The sequence below is a fragment of the Aythya fuligula genome, chromosome 3, assembly GCF_009819795.1.
Source record: "Aythya fuligula isolate bAytFul2 chromosome 3, bAytFul2.pri, whole genome shotgun sequence".
NCBI lineage: Eukaryota > Metazoa > Chordata > Aves > Anseriformes > Anatidae > Aythya > Aythya fuligula.
The window spans coordinates 48,053,403-48,071,131 of record NC_045561.1 but is presented as its reverse complement, the minus strand read 5'-3'; the positions used below and the strand labels follow the sequence as shown (position 1 = coordinate 48,071,131).

The 17,729-nt window shown below is 42.1% G+C and overlaps 1 protein-coding gene across 1 annotated transcript in view; it reads left to right on the top strand.

Moving 5' to 3' along the window:
* The first annotated feature begins 625 nt into the window (after positions 1–625).
* The window catches only part of MAP3K4 (mitogen-activated protein kinase kinase kinase 4), a 72,251-nt gene continuing 55,147 nt past the window's right edge, over positions 626–17,729 (top strand). The window contains 2 exon segments of the mRNA XM_032184124.1: positions 626–693; positions 14,264–14,454. Coding sequence (XP_032040015.1) covers positions 647–693; positions 14,264–14,454 — 238 coding nt within the window. The 5' untranslated portion in view covers positions 626–646.

Here is a 17,729-nt window from a genome sequence, read left to right as displayed (position 1 = left end):
TGGGGACATGGTTTAGTGGTGACACTGGTGGTAGGGGTGGTTGGACCGGGTGATCTCGGAGCTCTCTTCCAGCCTCGGGGACTGTGATGCCGGGTCCGGGACCCCGCTGGGGGTGCCAGCACTGTGGCACCCACCGGGCAGCAGGTGCACCCGGCAGCCGCCCGCTCTGCTCCCCGCCGCTTCCCGGCCAGCCCGGCACCAAGGAGCGGAGGGAGGCTCGCTACCGGCTGCCAGCGCTTCCACCGCACTTTCCGCCCTCCCCAGGGCTCTCGGGGACCTCCACCGCCTCTCGCACAGCCCCGGGGGCGGCGCCTGGGCGACGAGGGCCGGCGGGGGGCGACTTCCCGGAGCCAGCCGCTCCGGCCGGGGCCCCGCAGAGCGACGAGGCGGCGAGCGCGTCCTGCGGGGCTGGTCCCTCCTCGCGCGCCGTAGCGATGCTCCCGGCTCCGCTGCCCTGCGAGGCTGCTCCCAAGATGGCGGCCGCGCGGGCGGCGCTGGGCGGCCGGGTCCCGGCGGCCGGGTAGAGCCGAGCCCCCCGCCCGCGCCCCTCCGGGCCTCCCCCCGCCCCGCCGCGCCCCCGCCCCGCCGCCATGCCGGGCCCGCTGCGCGCGTGAGAGGCGTCGCCGCGCTGCTCCCTGCCGCCGACATGGAGGAGCCGCCGCCGCCGCCGCCGCCGCCGCCGCCGGGGGGGAGGTGAGCGGGGGGCGCCGAGCTGCCGGGACGGGGCTGGCTGCCGGGCACGGCTTCGGGGATCTGCTGCGGTTGTGGCACGGGAAGGCAGAGGGCAGGGGGAGCGCGGAGGCTCGCTGCGTGCACGAAAAGCGCTGCGGGATGCGGGCAGCGGCAGCGGGAGGGAGGTGGGGAGCGCCCGTGCAACGCCAGCGGCAGCGGGGCGGTGGGTGCCTTGCTGCAGCTCCAAGGGGTCGCAGCGCAGCTCGAGCGCAAAGCGAATAAAAAACGAGGCTGGTGGAAACGAAACGTGCCCCCCGGCCCTGCAGAGCCCGGGTGGGATACAGGCACAGCCCGGCATTTCCTGCCGGCGCCGGCCCTGAGCGCTGCCGGGCGCTGCTCGTCGCGGGAGGGTTTGTGTCAGTCGGATGTGGATGTGGGTGTGGGTGCTGTGGCGGCGGCTCCAGCCGGCAGAGGAAAACTGAATTAGTTAACTTCGGAGCTGAGCTGAGCTGTGGTGGGTGGGAGGGAGGGAGGTGGCTCCAAACAATTAGGTAGTCTTAATTTGTGTCGGGTAAGTGCGTGCGCTTGGCCGTGATTCACGTCGGTAGGTACGCTGTGTGCCAATTGCACATCTGCTTTAGAAGAGGGTTGTTTCTCCGGCTTGTTGCAATACTGTATTTCTGCATTGCTTTTAAGAGAAAAAAAAGCATCAGAGGCTTCTTCAATGCAATTAAAGTTCATTTAAGTTTTGGAGTTACCATGAGGTACTGCAGTGGTGAGGTCAGAATCTGGCTGAAATCTGCAGGACCTTGTACCAGGCGTGAGAGTTTGAAATGCATTTGGTGCCATGAAATATGCTCATTGCTTTCGGTGCTCTTCGTGGAGTACGAATGTGTTTCTATGACGAGGTGCCCCGGCAGCATGTTGGTATAATGCATTCTTCTTCAGTTAAATTGAATTCTGTTGGGCAAGTACCTGGCCATTCTCATTTGCAATGCACCTTCCTTTGTTACCTTTGTTTAAAAAAGAAAGTTGATTGCTTTTGTTGTTGTGACACGGCCTTTTGTGTTGGAACACTTTTGATCTTTGTGTAAGGATTCGGTCTTTTTGGATCAGAAATGCAATGGTACCTTTTGTAAATCTAAGGTAAGCATGCAACATATTCTTGGCTTTGCTTGGATTATGCAGTCCTTAGTCCTGGATGTTCCAAAATATTTGAGAATTCCACTCCAAAAGTATGTGTATTTTTTTCCTAAGTCTTCCTTTCCTTCTTTAACTTATGCTCTGGGGTGGGGAGAGAGGGCAGGTGGCTTCAAACCAAGAAGCACTCAGGGAGCCTAAGAGTAGATGTTGAATTTGAGACAGGATTGCCCTTGAGCATTGGGTCGGCTGCAGTCATTATGGATAAACGAAATGATGCTGCTAAAAGGTTCTGGGAAGAATGCACATTTAGATATACTTGTTACAAAGCAAGCAAAAAGTTTTCAAGCTGTTTCCACTTCTATGAAGTACAACACTAACTGAAACGGGTACGTCTTTGATGCTTCTTAATCATGTCTTACAGGCACTAAATCTTCTGACACCAATCTTAGGTATTCACAAGAATTTTGTGGCAGAAAATTCACTACAGCAAATATGAAGCCTTAAAAGCATTTCCTTTGTTGGGCTGCCAATTTTGGTGGCACTGCGAAGGTACGAAGAGCTGGAGGGTTACTCGTCCTTGATTGCTTGTAGCTCTCTTTTCTCTTGGCATAAATCCATCACAAGGGGTGAATGAAGGAACAAGGCTGAATAGAGCAGGACAGAACTGTGAATAATGTGGAGGCTTCCTCTGCGCTGGGGGAGTTTTTGGTGGTCTGTCTATCAGATTTGTTGGCTGTATGATGACAATGAATTGGGCTGTCAGTCGGCAGCAGCTGTTGTTTGGGGGAAGCTTGAGGTCATGTCACGAATTGTGCTTAGCGTATTTTTCTGCTTGCCAGACTGTATCTGTATGACTGATGGTGAGTGAAAAAGTTTCAAGTTATTTTATTAACTTAGGATCGTAGCTTCAACTGGAAATTAGATTTGAGTGTGTAGATTTACCACCCTCTCCTGTTTTTTTTTTCTTTAATTTTTATTTTCATGCATTTAAATAAGGTAAGATATAATCTCTGTTTTTTATGTATCACATTTGCTTGTTTACATGTGCAAGATTGGGCTGAATGACTGATTGCTCCACCTACGCGCAAACACATGAAGCGCTTGTTGAGATGTCTCTGGCATTTATAGCAGCGAGGATTAGTCTGCGTTGTGCGGCTGCTTGAGTTGTTTTTATGTCTGTTAATTAGCGCTGTCTGTGTCAAGGTTGGTTTTACTATTATGTAAGCAAGTGATATTGGCCCTTGTGGAATGCAAACTGTGCTGTGATGAAAAACAGATCTGCTGGGTTTAAAGGAAGGGATGAAAGATATGCGGTAATTCTTATTTTAGGGAGTTGAGGGTTTTACAGCCTTTTAAAGATTTGGCTTCTGTGACAGCCACATTTCTTAGATTATGTACAAACCATTCTGTTAAAAAAAAAATCCTCAGTTTGAGGTACAGTTTAACTACTCACTGCTAGTCAAATAGCGTGTTGGCCTCTGTCAGCACAAGATGATACGTGCATATCAGCTTTGGTTCTTCAGATGTGTGGCTGGATTTGCTGTTGAGTGTGTGTGTTTATGCTCTTTATGTTTGCAGGGCTGTTACTTTCCTCAAGTTTTCCCCTGCTCTGAAGTGTTACTTACATTGATGCTATGTTTTGCCTGTAACCTATTAACAAATTTTTGGATTTTAAAAAAGATCTTATTCCTTTAAGTAGATCAAAATTGTTCCATGTGCATCCTTGACCAACTGCAAAAGTAAAGCCAAACTGAAATGTTTGCTCTTAACACCCGAGCTAGAGTGTTACTGAGCTGTCAGATGTTCAGCAACACGTCCAGTCCGAGAGCCCGGCATGTAAGATCTCATCGGCTTGCTGTGAACCTTCACCTGGTTTGTTCTAGATCCAGACAAGTGGGATATAACTTCAGTGCCACTGGTGTCAGGAGTAGGAGGAGGAAATTCATTCTGTTCCTTCTGCATCCTGCTACCACCTAGTAGTGTTGACTGACTGTCACATAGTGCTTTCTAACGTGGTATTTGTGTGTTATGCCCTTGGCTCACGTGTGCTGCTAGTTTACGTGCTGATGGCTTCTCTTAGAGCAGTGTATTTAAAGGCTTTCACTGTTTTAGTTGTGAAACAACCATCAAGTTAGTGGTGTCCCGAAGTGGGAGCAGGCCCACAGTTGCACACATCCCTGTTACTTCTCAGCCCGTGGTGGAGCTGTCCATGGACACGAAGCCTTCGGTGCCCGGGATGCTCCAAGCAGCACGGTGTGCTGCAGCTCCGTTGCATTAACTGCGTTTCCCAAAGGCTGTGGACTGGTCATCTACATGTAGCTCGCAGAAGCACAAAGTACTTGGGTACCAGCTTCCACTAAAATTGTGTTTAACATGCAGTACTTCACCTGAAGTTCCTTGTAGACTTTGACTTCGTCTAAAAGATGCACTGAAATTTTGGGATCAGAACCGATAGCTTTTCTCAACTACAAGTGGAACTGCCTGCCAGAAGAGTAAAGTTTGTGCATGGGAGATTGTGGGGGAAGAGGAGAAAGCCATTTTAATTTCACGGCCTGTTACAGATCTTACTATCTTTTGGTGTAGATCCGTGTCCCTGCTACATATGTTGTGTTTATAGTTGAGTCTGGCAGTGAAACGCTTTTTGTCATGGTATCTCTGTTCGTACATAACTTTGACTGTGGTAGCTTAAATATTCCTGAAAATCCATCTTTTTTTTGGGGGGGTGGAGGAAGAGGTTGAGTAGCTTAAGACCTTGGTATCTGATTTGTGCAGATGCCGAGGACTTAACTGCAGCATTTATCCCTTGGATTTATACTGTGCTCAACCATCTTTACTGTGGTGATGAAAACGTATTTCAGAACTTCTCATTTAAATAGTGAAAGACAAAGATAAAGTGATGTTCTTGGACAAATCAGTTTAAGAAAAAATTCCTAAGTGTTTGTTAAGATATAGTAGGGATTGGAAATGTAGTACAAACCTAATAGCCAAAGGATGAAGCATGGTGACTGAAACCAACTAATACTTGACTTCAGTTGTTCTGGGGCATGGAAGAGAAGGGAGCTGGGCACTGGATAGGCTGGGTGGGTGCAACTCCCTCAGCTCCTGTTTCTGTGCTTCTACACTTGTAGTCTCACCTTGTTGGCTTTATAGTGGATGTGGAAACCTAACAACAACAGCAATATTTTCATTGTTTTCATAATTTATTTTTTTTTTTGTACCTTACAGAGCAATATCAGAATGAAATGGATCTCTTACTCTTTTGTATTGAAATGACCTTTGACATAATTGTAATCAAATAATACGTTTGTGTATGGGGGACCGGGGAGGGAGAGGCTCAGATCTGAATGTCCATGCATATTCTGTAAATACCTCTACATCATAATCCAAATTTGCATAAAAACTTAAAATAATCCAAGATGGAAAATTTAGTTAACCTTTTTCTGTTTCCAAATATACTAGTAAAAAAGAACAGAAAGTTCTGATTTTTTTCTGAGATGAGAACATGAAGAACTGCCAAAAGTGTTATGAGAGCTTTATTTTATTTTTATACTTACCTCGAGTTGGTGTAAATTGCAGAAGACAGATCTTTTCCTTAGATTATTTAAATAGGTCTCAATAACTCTTATTTCTGCTTGGAATTAAAACCTATGATGAATAGTAATTTGCATCTTCCTTTATCTATTTTTAACTTGTTGTTTGACAGTTTCTGTATTTTTGAAGTCTATTAGATTTTATTGACAGTAGATGGTCCTTCAAGACCTCCCCACCATTTCAATAACCTTTGTTGCATTTCCCTGCAACTATACATCTTTCTGCCATAAATGCAATACTTGAACTCTTGGAAGCTGCTGCCCAAGAATTCGGGGGAAAGTGTCAAAGGATTTACAGAACTGATCGCAGCATCTTGAGAAGCAGAAGGCTTAGTTTGAATTTCTCTCTTAAAATAAATGTAGCTGGTCTCTGTAGAGATTTCTGGTGGCTCAGGGAGTTTTCATTCAAGTACAGTGCTCTAAAGGTCTCTGTAACGGGGTGCTGGCTGCAGTCAGATGTGCTTGAGGTCTGCCGTAGAAATGAAATGTGTTCTTGCTTGCTGTGCCCTTCTGTTCTTATTAAATGGCTCCAGCTGAGTGTTACCAAGGGGGAAAAGATGTCAGTGGGATTCAATTAAAGATGAACTGTTTGACTCTAACCTTTAAATCAGTTTTTCCCCAATAATGACTTTTTTTCCTTGTAGTTTTCTGCCGAAATACTGGTTGTTCTATCGCAATGAAGTCTTGTTATTATACACCACTGTTGATCTTGCAGCAGAAGCACTTGCTTTGTGCTTCTGACAGGCTGATCTGGGATTTATTGTCCTTGGAGCTTAACTGTTAGCCTGGCTCTTGTGGCGTAAACCCATACAGCACACGAGCAGATGGATGTAGGTCAAGCCTTCCTAGCGGCTTTGGGTGTTTGTGTTTGTAAATAGCAAGGAGAAGATGTTATTACTGTGCTGCTAATTCACTCTATTTACTGGACAGGTGTTAGAGTGTTTCTGTAATTTTTGTATGTGTCAAGGAGCCCTTGTTTGTGGGTTAATTTATAATAAGCTATTGGAATTGCATAATTCCGTCAGCTCTTGGTAGTGATGCAGGTGTTACTGTGTCTTCCTGCCAAAGTATTCTGCTTTTATCATTGCTGCAGATAAAAAAAAAAAAAAAGGCATTAGTTTTACAGCTGACCCAGACTAAAAGTTACTCTTCCCATCTCCCAACCTCCATCTCCTCTCCCCCATCCCCAAACGAGGGATTTCTGCCATGTGAAATTTGCTAGCCTGGCATGATGTGCATTTGGTTGCCTAATCAAATTCAAAGTGGATGAAGTTGGAAAAAGCCTGCTAACAAAGACGTTCCAGCTCAGCTGGGCTGTTTGGGCAGAACCAGGCCTGGTTTGGTCACTTCTACCGGCGCACCCTGGGGGCTGGGGACTTGTGGCAAATCATCACTGGAAAGCAGAAAGAAGTCACCTAAGTTGCTTCAGCTGCAGCCAGAAGAGCGTGACTGAGGGTATTATTTCACATCACACCCGAGGTGTTTGAACAGCAGGTTGCCTTTTCTTGCCTTTGGCCTCTCCCAGAGAAGAAGGCGAGCTCCTCCACTGCATTCCCTCTGGATCTAGCAATCATGTGGCGGTGGAGTTCTTACTTCAGCTTCTTGATCTGGTGCACCAAGACATTCATGTGTTTCTTCATCAGATCTGTGGCTGAGCTCATGTGATTCTGTGCAGAAAGGGCGGGAGTGTGCAACCTGAAAGACAAAAAGTGCATCGAAACAGGTTCCCTCTTCCGTGTCATCTTACCATGACTACCGTCTTAGCGATTTATGAGACTCTTTGCTTCATCCCTGTAGAGAATTGTGTGGTTAAGCTTCATTACATTTCATACTTGTTTTTAAAGTTTCTGAATGTTACTTTCACGTGCTTTTACAAGCATCTCTGCTGTAAAACTTAATTGCTCTAATATTTACATCTGCAGACTTACTTGCTGAAAGGTGTAAGTGTTTTTTTTTCAGTTAGTGTCAACAGTAGATGGTAAAATTGCTATTTCTGTTATAAGTAAATTCTCCTCTGCTCTGCCCAAGTGCTACTTTACTTTTTTTTTCCTTTGCATGCTTTTGTTCTTCATTCCTAGGCTATAGAGACAACTCTGATCTGCCTTCCCTCCTTCCTCTGTAAGGAGAAAATGTGGACATGTACAGCTTGATTTGAATTAACACTGAAATTCCTGTGCTGGTACTGTTTCTTCTTTAAAATGTTTTTTGGAGATACTTAGTGAATTTGAAAAGAATACAGAAATGCCCTGGACTTCTGCCATAGGGTGATGTTTTAAAATGACTGCACAACAAAATGTTTTTTCCTTTCCTCAAGTCGCTTCTTGGCATTATGGGTATCATCACTGTCTCTACTTCAGACTTTCTTCAAAGATAAGTTTCACGTTTGTTTCTTTTCCCCATCCTTTTAAGCCTTGACACTGGTGTATGTTACAAAGCTGCTTTTATGGGTAGAGAAATTGATGAAAGCTTGAATGTGGCCCTCATAAGTATCTGTGTCTCATCTTTCAGAAGAGATGAGAAATGGATGCATTTAACTAGACAGGATTAGCCACCTCCTCTAGTAAGGAAGGATGGTGCAGATGTAAAGGTGATCATAGGGACATGTGAATGGGGTTTGAGAAACGTGCTTGAAAAACAGGTCCTGAGAAATTAAAAGACTTAGCAATTATTTTTTTTTAACTGTCTCTAGAAGTATAGTCACAGTAGAAACATGTGACATAGACCATTCAGATCTGTGCCAGTTGCAGAATTTTCATATCCTGCTAACCAGGCGATTTGTTTTCCCATAAGCACTTTGCCAGATTTGCACAGGATGTATTTAGCAAAAAGTACAGTTTTATTTGTGCAAACTGAGCAAATTCCTGCTGTCCCGTTTAAAAAACAAAAGTTTTCTTGCTTCTTACTGAAGGCTTCAGTGTTTCTTTCACAGCCATTAACTGGTTTGTAATAGATACTTTAACTGTACTAGTTGCAATCACTTATTTCTAATACTGAAAAATGTAGATCTTTAGGAAAAGATTGTATGCAAAATTGTTTTTTATAGTCCTTTCTGCTTTCAGTTCAGAAAATTTTCAGAACCTAGGAATTAGAGCAGCCGATTACAGAGCTGTGTTGTGCTCAGCAGCTCTAACTGGATACTCTTTTGTTTTTCAGCCTTAACAGATGGTTACCTACAATCGGGTTCGCTTTTTGCATTGCTAGCAGCTGCAGCACAGTAATGATTTGCAGCTCTGTTCTTGTTGGGATATTGGTTAGTTTTGCAGTATAATGTTTGTAACTGTAATTAGGGATAGTTACATTAGTTTAAAAAAGATTTGCTTGGCAATGTGTTGTGATTGTTTTCTGTTGTCTTAGTGAATTGAAAATGTGCATTACTAAGAACAGGCCAACGAAGCCTTTTCTTCCTTTTTTTTTTTTTTTTTTTTTAATTAACAGACTGTTAAAAGTTTTAAAAAATGGAAATGTATAACTGCTCCAGTTGAAGAGCATATATGTGAAAAATTAACATTTTACCTTTAAAACAAAGGTATTGAACGTCAAGAACAAATACTTGGCAACTTGGTGGTGAACCTTGTACAGATCTTGCAGTGCTCTGTATGGAAATGGCAGTGTGCCATCAGATTTACTGAGAAAGCCTCTCCCTGATGTGGGAAAGGTGCAGGACCTTCAGGAAGCTGCTTGCAGTAGCTGCTTGTGGATGGCACGGTGCGGTGGCTTGTGTGCTGGGTGGCTGTCCTGGCTACTGCCTTGTATGCTACTGACTTGGATTTACTGTTGTGTGCTTGTGGATGAATCAGTTGACATCTACTGCTCTGATTCCCAGCAAGCTTTTAAGCTGGGTATGGGATAATAAGCAGTGGCTGAACCTGAATTAATGTATGCAAGGGCCTAACGTACTTGAACTGCTGCTTGTGAGGATCAAGGAGAGCAGGAGGCAAGTTTACAAAAGTGTCAGGGAAGTGCAAAAAATTTATACTGGTTAAAAATCACACAGTTCAGTGTGACTTTATCCTACTTAATTTTAACACGTCCCCATGTGGTCTTCAGTGGTCTTTTCATCTGTTAGTTTATTTTTAATTATTATATTTTTCTAATGGCTTGTGGCCTTCAAGTATTTGTAAACCCTGAAATGAGTGACATCTCCTCTGGGCTTAACTCTTTTTTTTTTGTTTTTTTTTTTTTTTTGTTTTTAAAATGAAGAGTATATGGAGAGTCTTCTTGTGCCCATAAAGCAATGGAAATGAGGTTTGACTGGTGGTTTCCTACTAAACCAACAGCAACAGCTCCCAGACATCTTGCTGCCTGTCCTGCTCCCTCAAACCTCAGTTCTCCCCTCTCCTGTTTTTGTTTACAGACCTTTGAAAATCCGGAAGATGTATTTCAGTTTTCATGATTGAGCTGAAATATTAGATATAATGCCACCTCCTTGACATACTCTTAAAAAATAAAATGCCTGTTGTGAGCTACACATACAAGCCAAAGAAATTCTCGGTTCTGATTTTTCAGATTCTGGTTGAAATGCAACATGTAGTAACATACCGTAGTTACTTGTTTGCAAATGTCTTGGTTATTTATTTCGTGTTATATTTTAAAGCTGTAGGGTTGTTTTGTCTCTCTACCACACAGCTCTTGCAACTTTCCTAGTATTCCTGATTTAGGCATCCTGGCTACTGTCTCTTCTATATTCCAAGGACAGAACTGAGGAGAAGCATTTTGCTTGTTAAAATGGGGAAGATTGGAGCAACCTGTAAGTAGTGTAACGTGAAGGCTATACATTTCCATATTTTTCCATAAGCTTTGGATTTAAACTGTCCTTGGTACATTTGATAAATAGTAACTTCAGTTGTCATCTGCTTAGGTTTTGCTTTTTGTGTATACATATAATTAAGACTAAGGTGGTTTCCACTGGCTGTGGGGAAGAAAACCTGCAGTTCTTGGTAGCAAACAAGAAGTTCGCTTTCGTTAGTATTTGCCAAACTTTTCCAGTTAAAACAGTATTTAGGAACCAACAATTCTATATATTAACCAATACAATCATTTGATTTAGCTTTGCCAGCAGCGCGCTTTGTAGTTTCGTGGATTTAATTAGTCTTTGGTTAGTTCATAAAAGCAACTAGCACGCTAATGTTATGAATGCTTTGTCAGGAATCTGTCAAAATGATAACTTTATAATACCAGCGGGTTGCAGCTGCTGCTCCTGTATGTCTGCAACCTATTTGGTTTTATGTGGATAAGGAGAATTTATATAGGTGTGACTAAATTGATGTTGCTCCTTTGGTTCAGACCATAAGCATCTGGCACACTTGTACAGTAAGGCTTTTGCTGGCAAAACCAAGTCTTCCTGTTCACTGGCATTGATCAGAGCTCCGACTTGAGATGCAGGCTTTATTTACATACTTTCCATGCACAGAAGTCCTAAACTGAGCACGCTGAATTTTTACACTTGAGTTGCAGCCGCTGTCCTCCTCCCTCTGCAAGGATCAGAAAGCTCAAGTTAGCACATGCTGTCAGCTGCTAACACAGGGCTCCGGTCGAGCACGGCTGCTGTTGTGTGATGTGGCTTTCCCAGGAAGGTAAGCTGTCCTCGTTTCAAGCTGTCCTGGAACAGGGACCTCACACAAGCGCCTCTGGATCCGTTCTGCCAGGCCCCACGGGAGCATCAGCGCCCCACCCGTGGCCTTGCCAGGCCAGTGAGATCACTGAAAAAATAAATAGTTCCATAAGCATCGGAACTAATGACTTCTTGTTTCATGTGGTCAGGCTCTTGTGGTTGATTTGTCTTTGGCAAACTCGGAGGGGTGTGCTCTGCCTGAAGTTGTTCCTGCAGTCGCGCTCTTTGCTGGAGTTCTCAGGAACAAAATTCTGCTGGCACCCAAAAAGATGTAAACTTGTGTTCTGCTTCGCCAGTTCAGTGCTTACAGGACATGTAGGAGCAAATTACATCGAAAAAGGCTCCTTTGTTGTATTTGGCCACTAGCAGTTACTTGAATCGGGTTGTTAAAAGACACACAAACAGCGTGATTTCCCAGGGCTGAGAAACTAGGCTAAAAGTATTGCTGATTTCATGTCGTCGTCACGACCAAATACACTGTAGGGCTCTCCTCAAACTACAGGTGGTGCTACGGTACCACCTGAGTCATTTTTCTTAGGTAACCTCTAGAGTTTATCTGTAATAGTAACGTTGCCTGCCCTCTTCTCAAAGCTGTAACGTGAGAAGGGTGAATTCACACGCTAAATCTATCTGTGGCTTTGCAGAGAGCACTGCTGTTCTGCATGTTAGGCTATTTATTTCTGGTTGTAGCTAAAGGCAAAGAAACAGCACAGTATGTGATTTTTGGTCATCTCGCTGCTATTTGGCTGGCAGTATTCTGACATATTTCTTCCTGCAGACACTCAGACTCGCTCCACCAGAACATGAGTAACATTCCTCGTCTGGCTCAAAAATAGTAGCGAGTAAAATGCCGCTTGTGTTCCAGGTGGAATTGCAGGGGAAGTTATCGGGTGCTGATGCTGGCCTTGCTCTGTCTGATTTAGGTCAAATGTATGTGTCTCTGTGCCTCCCCCAGCAGTCAGGAGGGTGTTCCTTGCAGAACATAAAACGTGAAATAAAGCGTGTGAGGCAGCCTGCTTTTTTTCCTCTCATATGAGCTGGAGCAGTGCATGCTCCTCTCCCTGGTGAGAGGGTGGTGCTGAGGCAGTGGGCCCTGCTGTCCTTGTGTCTGGGCAAAGGGGTGGTCGTGGTGCCACTTGTCACCAGGAGCTGCAGCCGAGCTGTGGCCTGCACTCAGCTGGAGGCTTGCTGGAGCCTCAGGCTCCTCTCCTCCTCCTTCCTCTTCTTTCCCTTCTCTGTATTTGCCCCAGGTAGATAAACATCAGATGGGTAGAAAAGAGGAGCAAAAAGGTTAAAACCCTGTCCTACTGCTGTTTACGTTCCCCTGAAGCCTCAGTTGTCCAAAGGATTTTATTTGTTGTGGACCTTTGTAAGACTGAAGAACTCAAGTCATCTGTCGCTGATGGGGCAGTAAGGTAGTTCACAGACTGCCTTTAAATTGTTTCCATGTATACATTTGCTCTTGAAATTTCCTAATACCTTAGCAAGCAGCATAAAACCTACTGAATTTCGGTGTTCCTGCTGTTGACCTCAGAGGGTAATTTTGTGGTGGTGAGTCACTGGGGCCGCTCAGCGGAGATCCAGCAATGAGTGGTATCCTGCCCGACTGCCCCTCTGCCCAGGTAATCCTATCTGAGGGGACAGAGCAAGCCCTCCCTGTTGGTATCTGACAAGACTAGTCATTTACTGTATTTGTTGTAACTTATTTTTAAAGCAAACCCTCATAGGAGGGTGCGTGCGTGCCCCATCATGCTTGTTCTTCGTTTGACCTCCTCTCATGAGAGGAAGCTGGCACTGGAAGCTGTGCTTTGAGCTTGCCCGGAGTTTACATATGAAAGATGTGTGGGGGTTTGTTTGCTTGTTTTGGTTTGTTGTTTTTTTTTGCCCTGTTAGCCTACAGATAGACCAGCTCCTGGCGTTGGCTTAGTGCCAGCATTGACTCAAAGGAGGGGCTGCAAGCTCTTGGTAGTGGAGAAGGGAGACCAAAATCACAGCAGTCTGGGCTTTGATTGTCTCATTCTGATGTGCAACTGTGATACTGGGCAGGTTCTTCTCTTTTCTCTTTTTTAAAATTTATTTTTATTTTTTTGGAACATACCTGTTCCTTACTGAAGGAGAGAATGTTACACTATGCTTTTTATCTTTGAACAATTTAAATCAAAGTAATTTAGAATTTTGATAACTTACAAAATCACTATTTTTAAAATACTGAATTGTCTTGCAATAATGTATGTAATACTGCTCTACAGTGTTTGCTTAAATGTGGTAAGTCCCACTCAGGGTTGGCCTTTTGTGCTACACTCTGTACTGATACAGACTCTCATCCTGCAAAGATGCACGCTTTCTGTTGAGATCAGTGACACAACATCCAGTCGTTAAGCTGACCATCTAGACTTCATCTAGACTAGGTTTGAAGAACATATATACATTAGCTTAATTTCATGTTTGCATAACCTCAGTTCTTTCAAAGTATTATCTGCATTTTTCCTGAGGGCCAAAGTAGTTAGGGGTAATTAAAAAGTTACTGTGGGGACCCTGTCATTTTCTTGCTACAGGAAGGAAAAAAAAAAAAAAAAACAAAAAAACAAAAAAACACAGAGAAAACAACTCTGAGACTAAACCTACTTAATATTAAAAATCGGTGCAAAATACATAAAATAAGTTCAGGTCTCCTGTGCTAGATTAAAGTTCTGTGAAGGGTAGAGGCCCTTTTCAGTGATCTTAGAAGTTGCCTGCATGGTATGTACAAGTTGGGGAGGTGAAGGATGGAAGGGAAGACCCCTTGCCTACGTGGGCAACTTGCTGTAGGGATCCTGCTTTGGCAGGGGGGCTGGACCTGATGATCTCTTGAGGTCCCTTCCAACCCCTATTCTATGATTCTGTGATTATTTTTGTATTTTTGAACTTTGGTTTGTTTCATGTACCTCTTGTTTTGGATTTACCACAAGTTTTCTGAGATGCAAATAAACGACGTGCAAGATTTTCTTTACTCTGTTCTCCTAGAGACACTCTCTGGATGTACGTCTTCTTTGTTTCCTGTTGCCTATCCTTTCCTTGATTGGAATGTTGCCGTTATGGTTGTGAAAACTCTTGGAGATGTGCCACATGGCTGTGGCATGAAAATATGGAAGTTTCACTGTGGTTCACAGTGAAGCTTGGGTTGTTTTGGTGGATTAGCTTTCTAAACAGACACTTTTTTTTTTTTTTTCAGTATTTTTAACATCATGGTTTAACTTACTCTCTTCAGGAAAGAGTGCAAATCAGAAGATGCTACTTGCAAGATCTCTGAATCTGAACCTGAGGAATTATCAGATGAAGCAAGTGCTGACACCTTCTATGGAACTTCTCCTCCTAGTACACCCCGCCAGATGAAGCGTATGTCAACAAAACATCAGAAAAATAACGTTGGGAGACCTGCTAGCCGGGCCACTTTGAAAGGTAGGTGTGCTTTTTTTCCTTTTTTTCCCCCCTTTTGGGGGGAAAAAAAGTCATGGTTATAGCCTTTGTTACCTAAAAAAAGAAAATATACAGAAGATGGAGCCAGTCTCTGAGATACACAGTGAAAGGAGGGTGAAAATAAGTGAAAGCAGACCTCACATACTGCAACAAAGAAAGATTAATTTGGGTGTAAGAAGAAAAATCATCATGAGAGTGGTTAAACTGATTATTTTGCACTTTAATGTTACTGAGGCAATAAACTTTGCGCTGTTTGCTTTTGCCCAAGTATTAGCCATAAAGTTGTATCTAGGAAAAAAAACAAACAAAAGATACTTCAGAAATGTTCTTTCCTAATGTTACTAGGTAATGATACCTACTTCTAAATAAAACAGTTTTAGGTTGAAATGTGGATTTTAAGATTTTAAATATTCTTTTCCTCAAATACAAAATGTGGTAATTGTTTTTATTATTATTATTATTATTATTTAAAAAATAAGCAAACACATGCGGTAGCTAAATCTTTTCAAGCTACTCTTCCAAGGGGGGGGGGAGGGGGAAGGGAAAAAATCTGGCAGTTTTAATAGTTTTGCTGGGCTTATAATGGATACCAAATACCACTTTTTTATCAGATTATATGTTCAATATTTTCATACAGAGTAGGTTTAAGGTACTTTCTTTGTTTGCTTGTTTTTATTTATGTTAAACAAGGTTATTTGCCAAACTTATTATGGCAGAAAGGCTATTGCCAATTAATATTTTGGAAGCAATTTTTAAAAATTGCTTCATATAAAACAGAGAACATTATCAGAGAGTATTTACTTGGAAGAATTACATTTTCAAAGTGAAGAAAATCAATGGTTTAGCATAAGTAAGGGAATACAGTCTATTCTTAAAAGAGTAGAGTTGTTGAGTGCAAGTTGATAGTAAAAAGGCCCATGCAAACATCTTCCAAAGGTCTTCGTTCCCTTCCACTTCAGACAACCTCTGAGTAATGTCACCATTAAGTGAAAATTCACCAAAAGATTTTTTCTATAGACTAAATTGAAGAGAAATCTAATATTTGACAGTTAACCGTGTAGTCATTGGAATTATTAAGCTCCTTTTATTGGCTTTTAATTGTGCTTTTTGGCTAAATTAAACTCTTCTAATGCAACATTGACCTTATTTTTGGTATATGATTTAATAATTTTTCTTTCTGTGATTTTCTTGTAATTCTGTGCTTTTTTTTTTTTTGAAAAAAAAAAAAAGGTTAATTTCTAATCAGAAAACTGCGTTACTAGAAAGAACTATAAATTATACTATTTATTTAGTCTTCAATGCTGAGTGTGTATTGAAGATTGATACTTTTAAGAGAAATAGGGAGCTGTTGATTATCCTTGCTAATAGATTTGAAGGTTTTGGAGCAAGTTCTTTAACTTTCTGCTTGTGAGTGAATGGTTCATGTTTCCTGAATAATAAAATTCTGATCTTGGTTGCCGTGAACATCTTAAAATATGTGTAAATGTTGTTATTCTTGGATAAATTGGTTAGTGCTGTATGCTGTAGAATATTTTCTGGAAAGTTCATAGTTCATTTAGTTTAACTTTGCCTATATGTGTGATCTCAGAAAATGTATTTTGTATTTAAAAAAATAAAAATAAATAAAAACTCTTCAGAATGGACAATTTAATTGACTTTGAATGTGTATGCAGATGCTTTTACTCAGATTGAAGTGTTTTTAATTCAGTAAGAGAATTAATTTAGGGGTTAAGTTAATTTAACAAATCCATTTCAAAAGTAAATTTGAGGTAACTTTGCAGACACTGGCATGTAACACGTTCAATGTAGTGTTTTTTCTTTATTTAGACAACTGAAAGGATTTGGGGCATTAGGGACTTGCTTTCCTGTGTCTCCGGAGTTTGTTTCTTTCTTTAATTTTGGGCATACCAACTAGCATTTAATACTGAAAACAAACAAACAACAACAACAAAAGCCCCTGATACTATAAAATCTGTTTAAACTAGTTTCTGAATGATTTATTCTCTACCACAAGACTCATGGGGTTTACATTTTTAAGCTAATAAATTAATTTCAGAGTTGCTCATAAGACACAAGTGTCTCTTCCCTGTTTTTATTTGTTCTTTTTTTTTTTTTTTTGACTGGGATGTTTTGAAATGTTAGTTCAGTGATGCTTTCTTACTGAAGTTTTTAGACTACGTAAAGAACATTGTCCCTGTCTCCTGTTTTGTGAATAAGGAGTGCATGAAACTTGAAGCAAAACCTCTGTCTATCCCACTCTCTTACCCTTATCAATTTCCTCAAGTTCTCTTTTCCTCTAAAATTAAGGCATATCCAAAGCACTGAAGACTAGAGATGTATTGGAGGCTACAAAGGGAAGCACTTTCATAGTTGATCGCAAGCTATTAAGTACTTGCTTAGTCAAGACGACTTATATTTCAGTTTGTTTATTTCTGATCTCAATGCATTTTGATCAATAATTTTATTTAGCATAAATTCTTTTTTTACAGAACTGGTACCCTAAAGCTTTATGGTTAACTGGATTACTTGGTAAGGGGTCCAGCGGTTTTAACGTGTGTCCCCTGTAAAAGAAGACCTGATCATATGCATGGTGGATACTAGAGGACTCTGTGGCTCATTTAGTATCAGGAACAGCAATTCAAAGTAGAAGACCAGGTGAAAGACATTTGCCTTTTGGTACTACCCTCCTAACCAAGCATAAACACAAGATGCTGTTTTTACACCTCCACCCTTTGCTTTGAGGAGAACTTAATGCTTCTTTTTCTCTTAGCCTGCTTTCTCACCCTAAGTGAGAGTTGAAGTCCTGAATCAGGATAACTCAAACATCATAGGAGCAGGAGATAGCAGACTTAACTTGAACACTCATAAACAAAAAGTGGTAAACGCCACTTGGATAATACCATGTGTATTGTCCTTTTGTCACTAGTCATAATTACTCTCCTGGCAAAGCCCTTTGGAAATGTCTAATAAATGTGAACCTTAAATTTCCTCAAGCTTGTAATGATTTTCTTCATGTTCCATGAACGCAACAAAAAAGCAGCAATTCTGGCAGAAAGCATGAGGGTGTGTACTGAGAATTCTTGAAACAATACCTGCAGGTGAACTTTCAACCTGAAATTGTGAATTCTTAGTCCTTTTATTGGATACGTTGTTCTCCTCTACAACTGCAGCATGCTCATGCAGATTATAAGATCTTGGCCAGTTCTAGAAAACGTCCGTATTAGTTTGTTTTCTATATAACGGTCTCTTGATCCTAT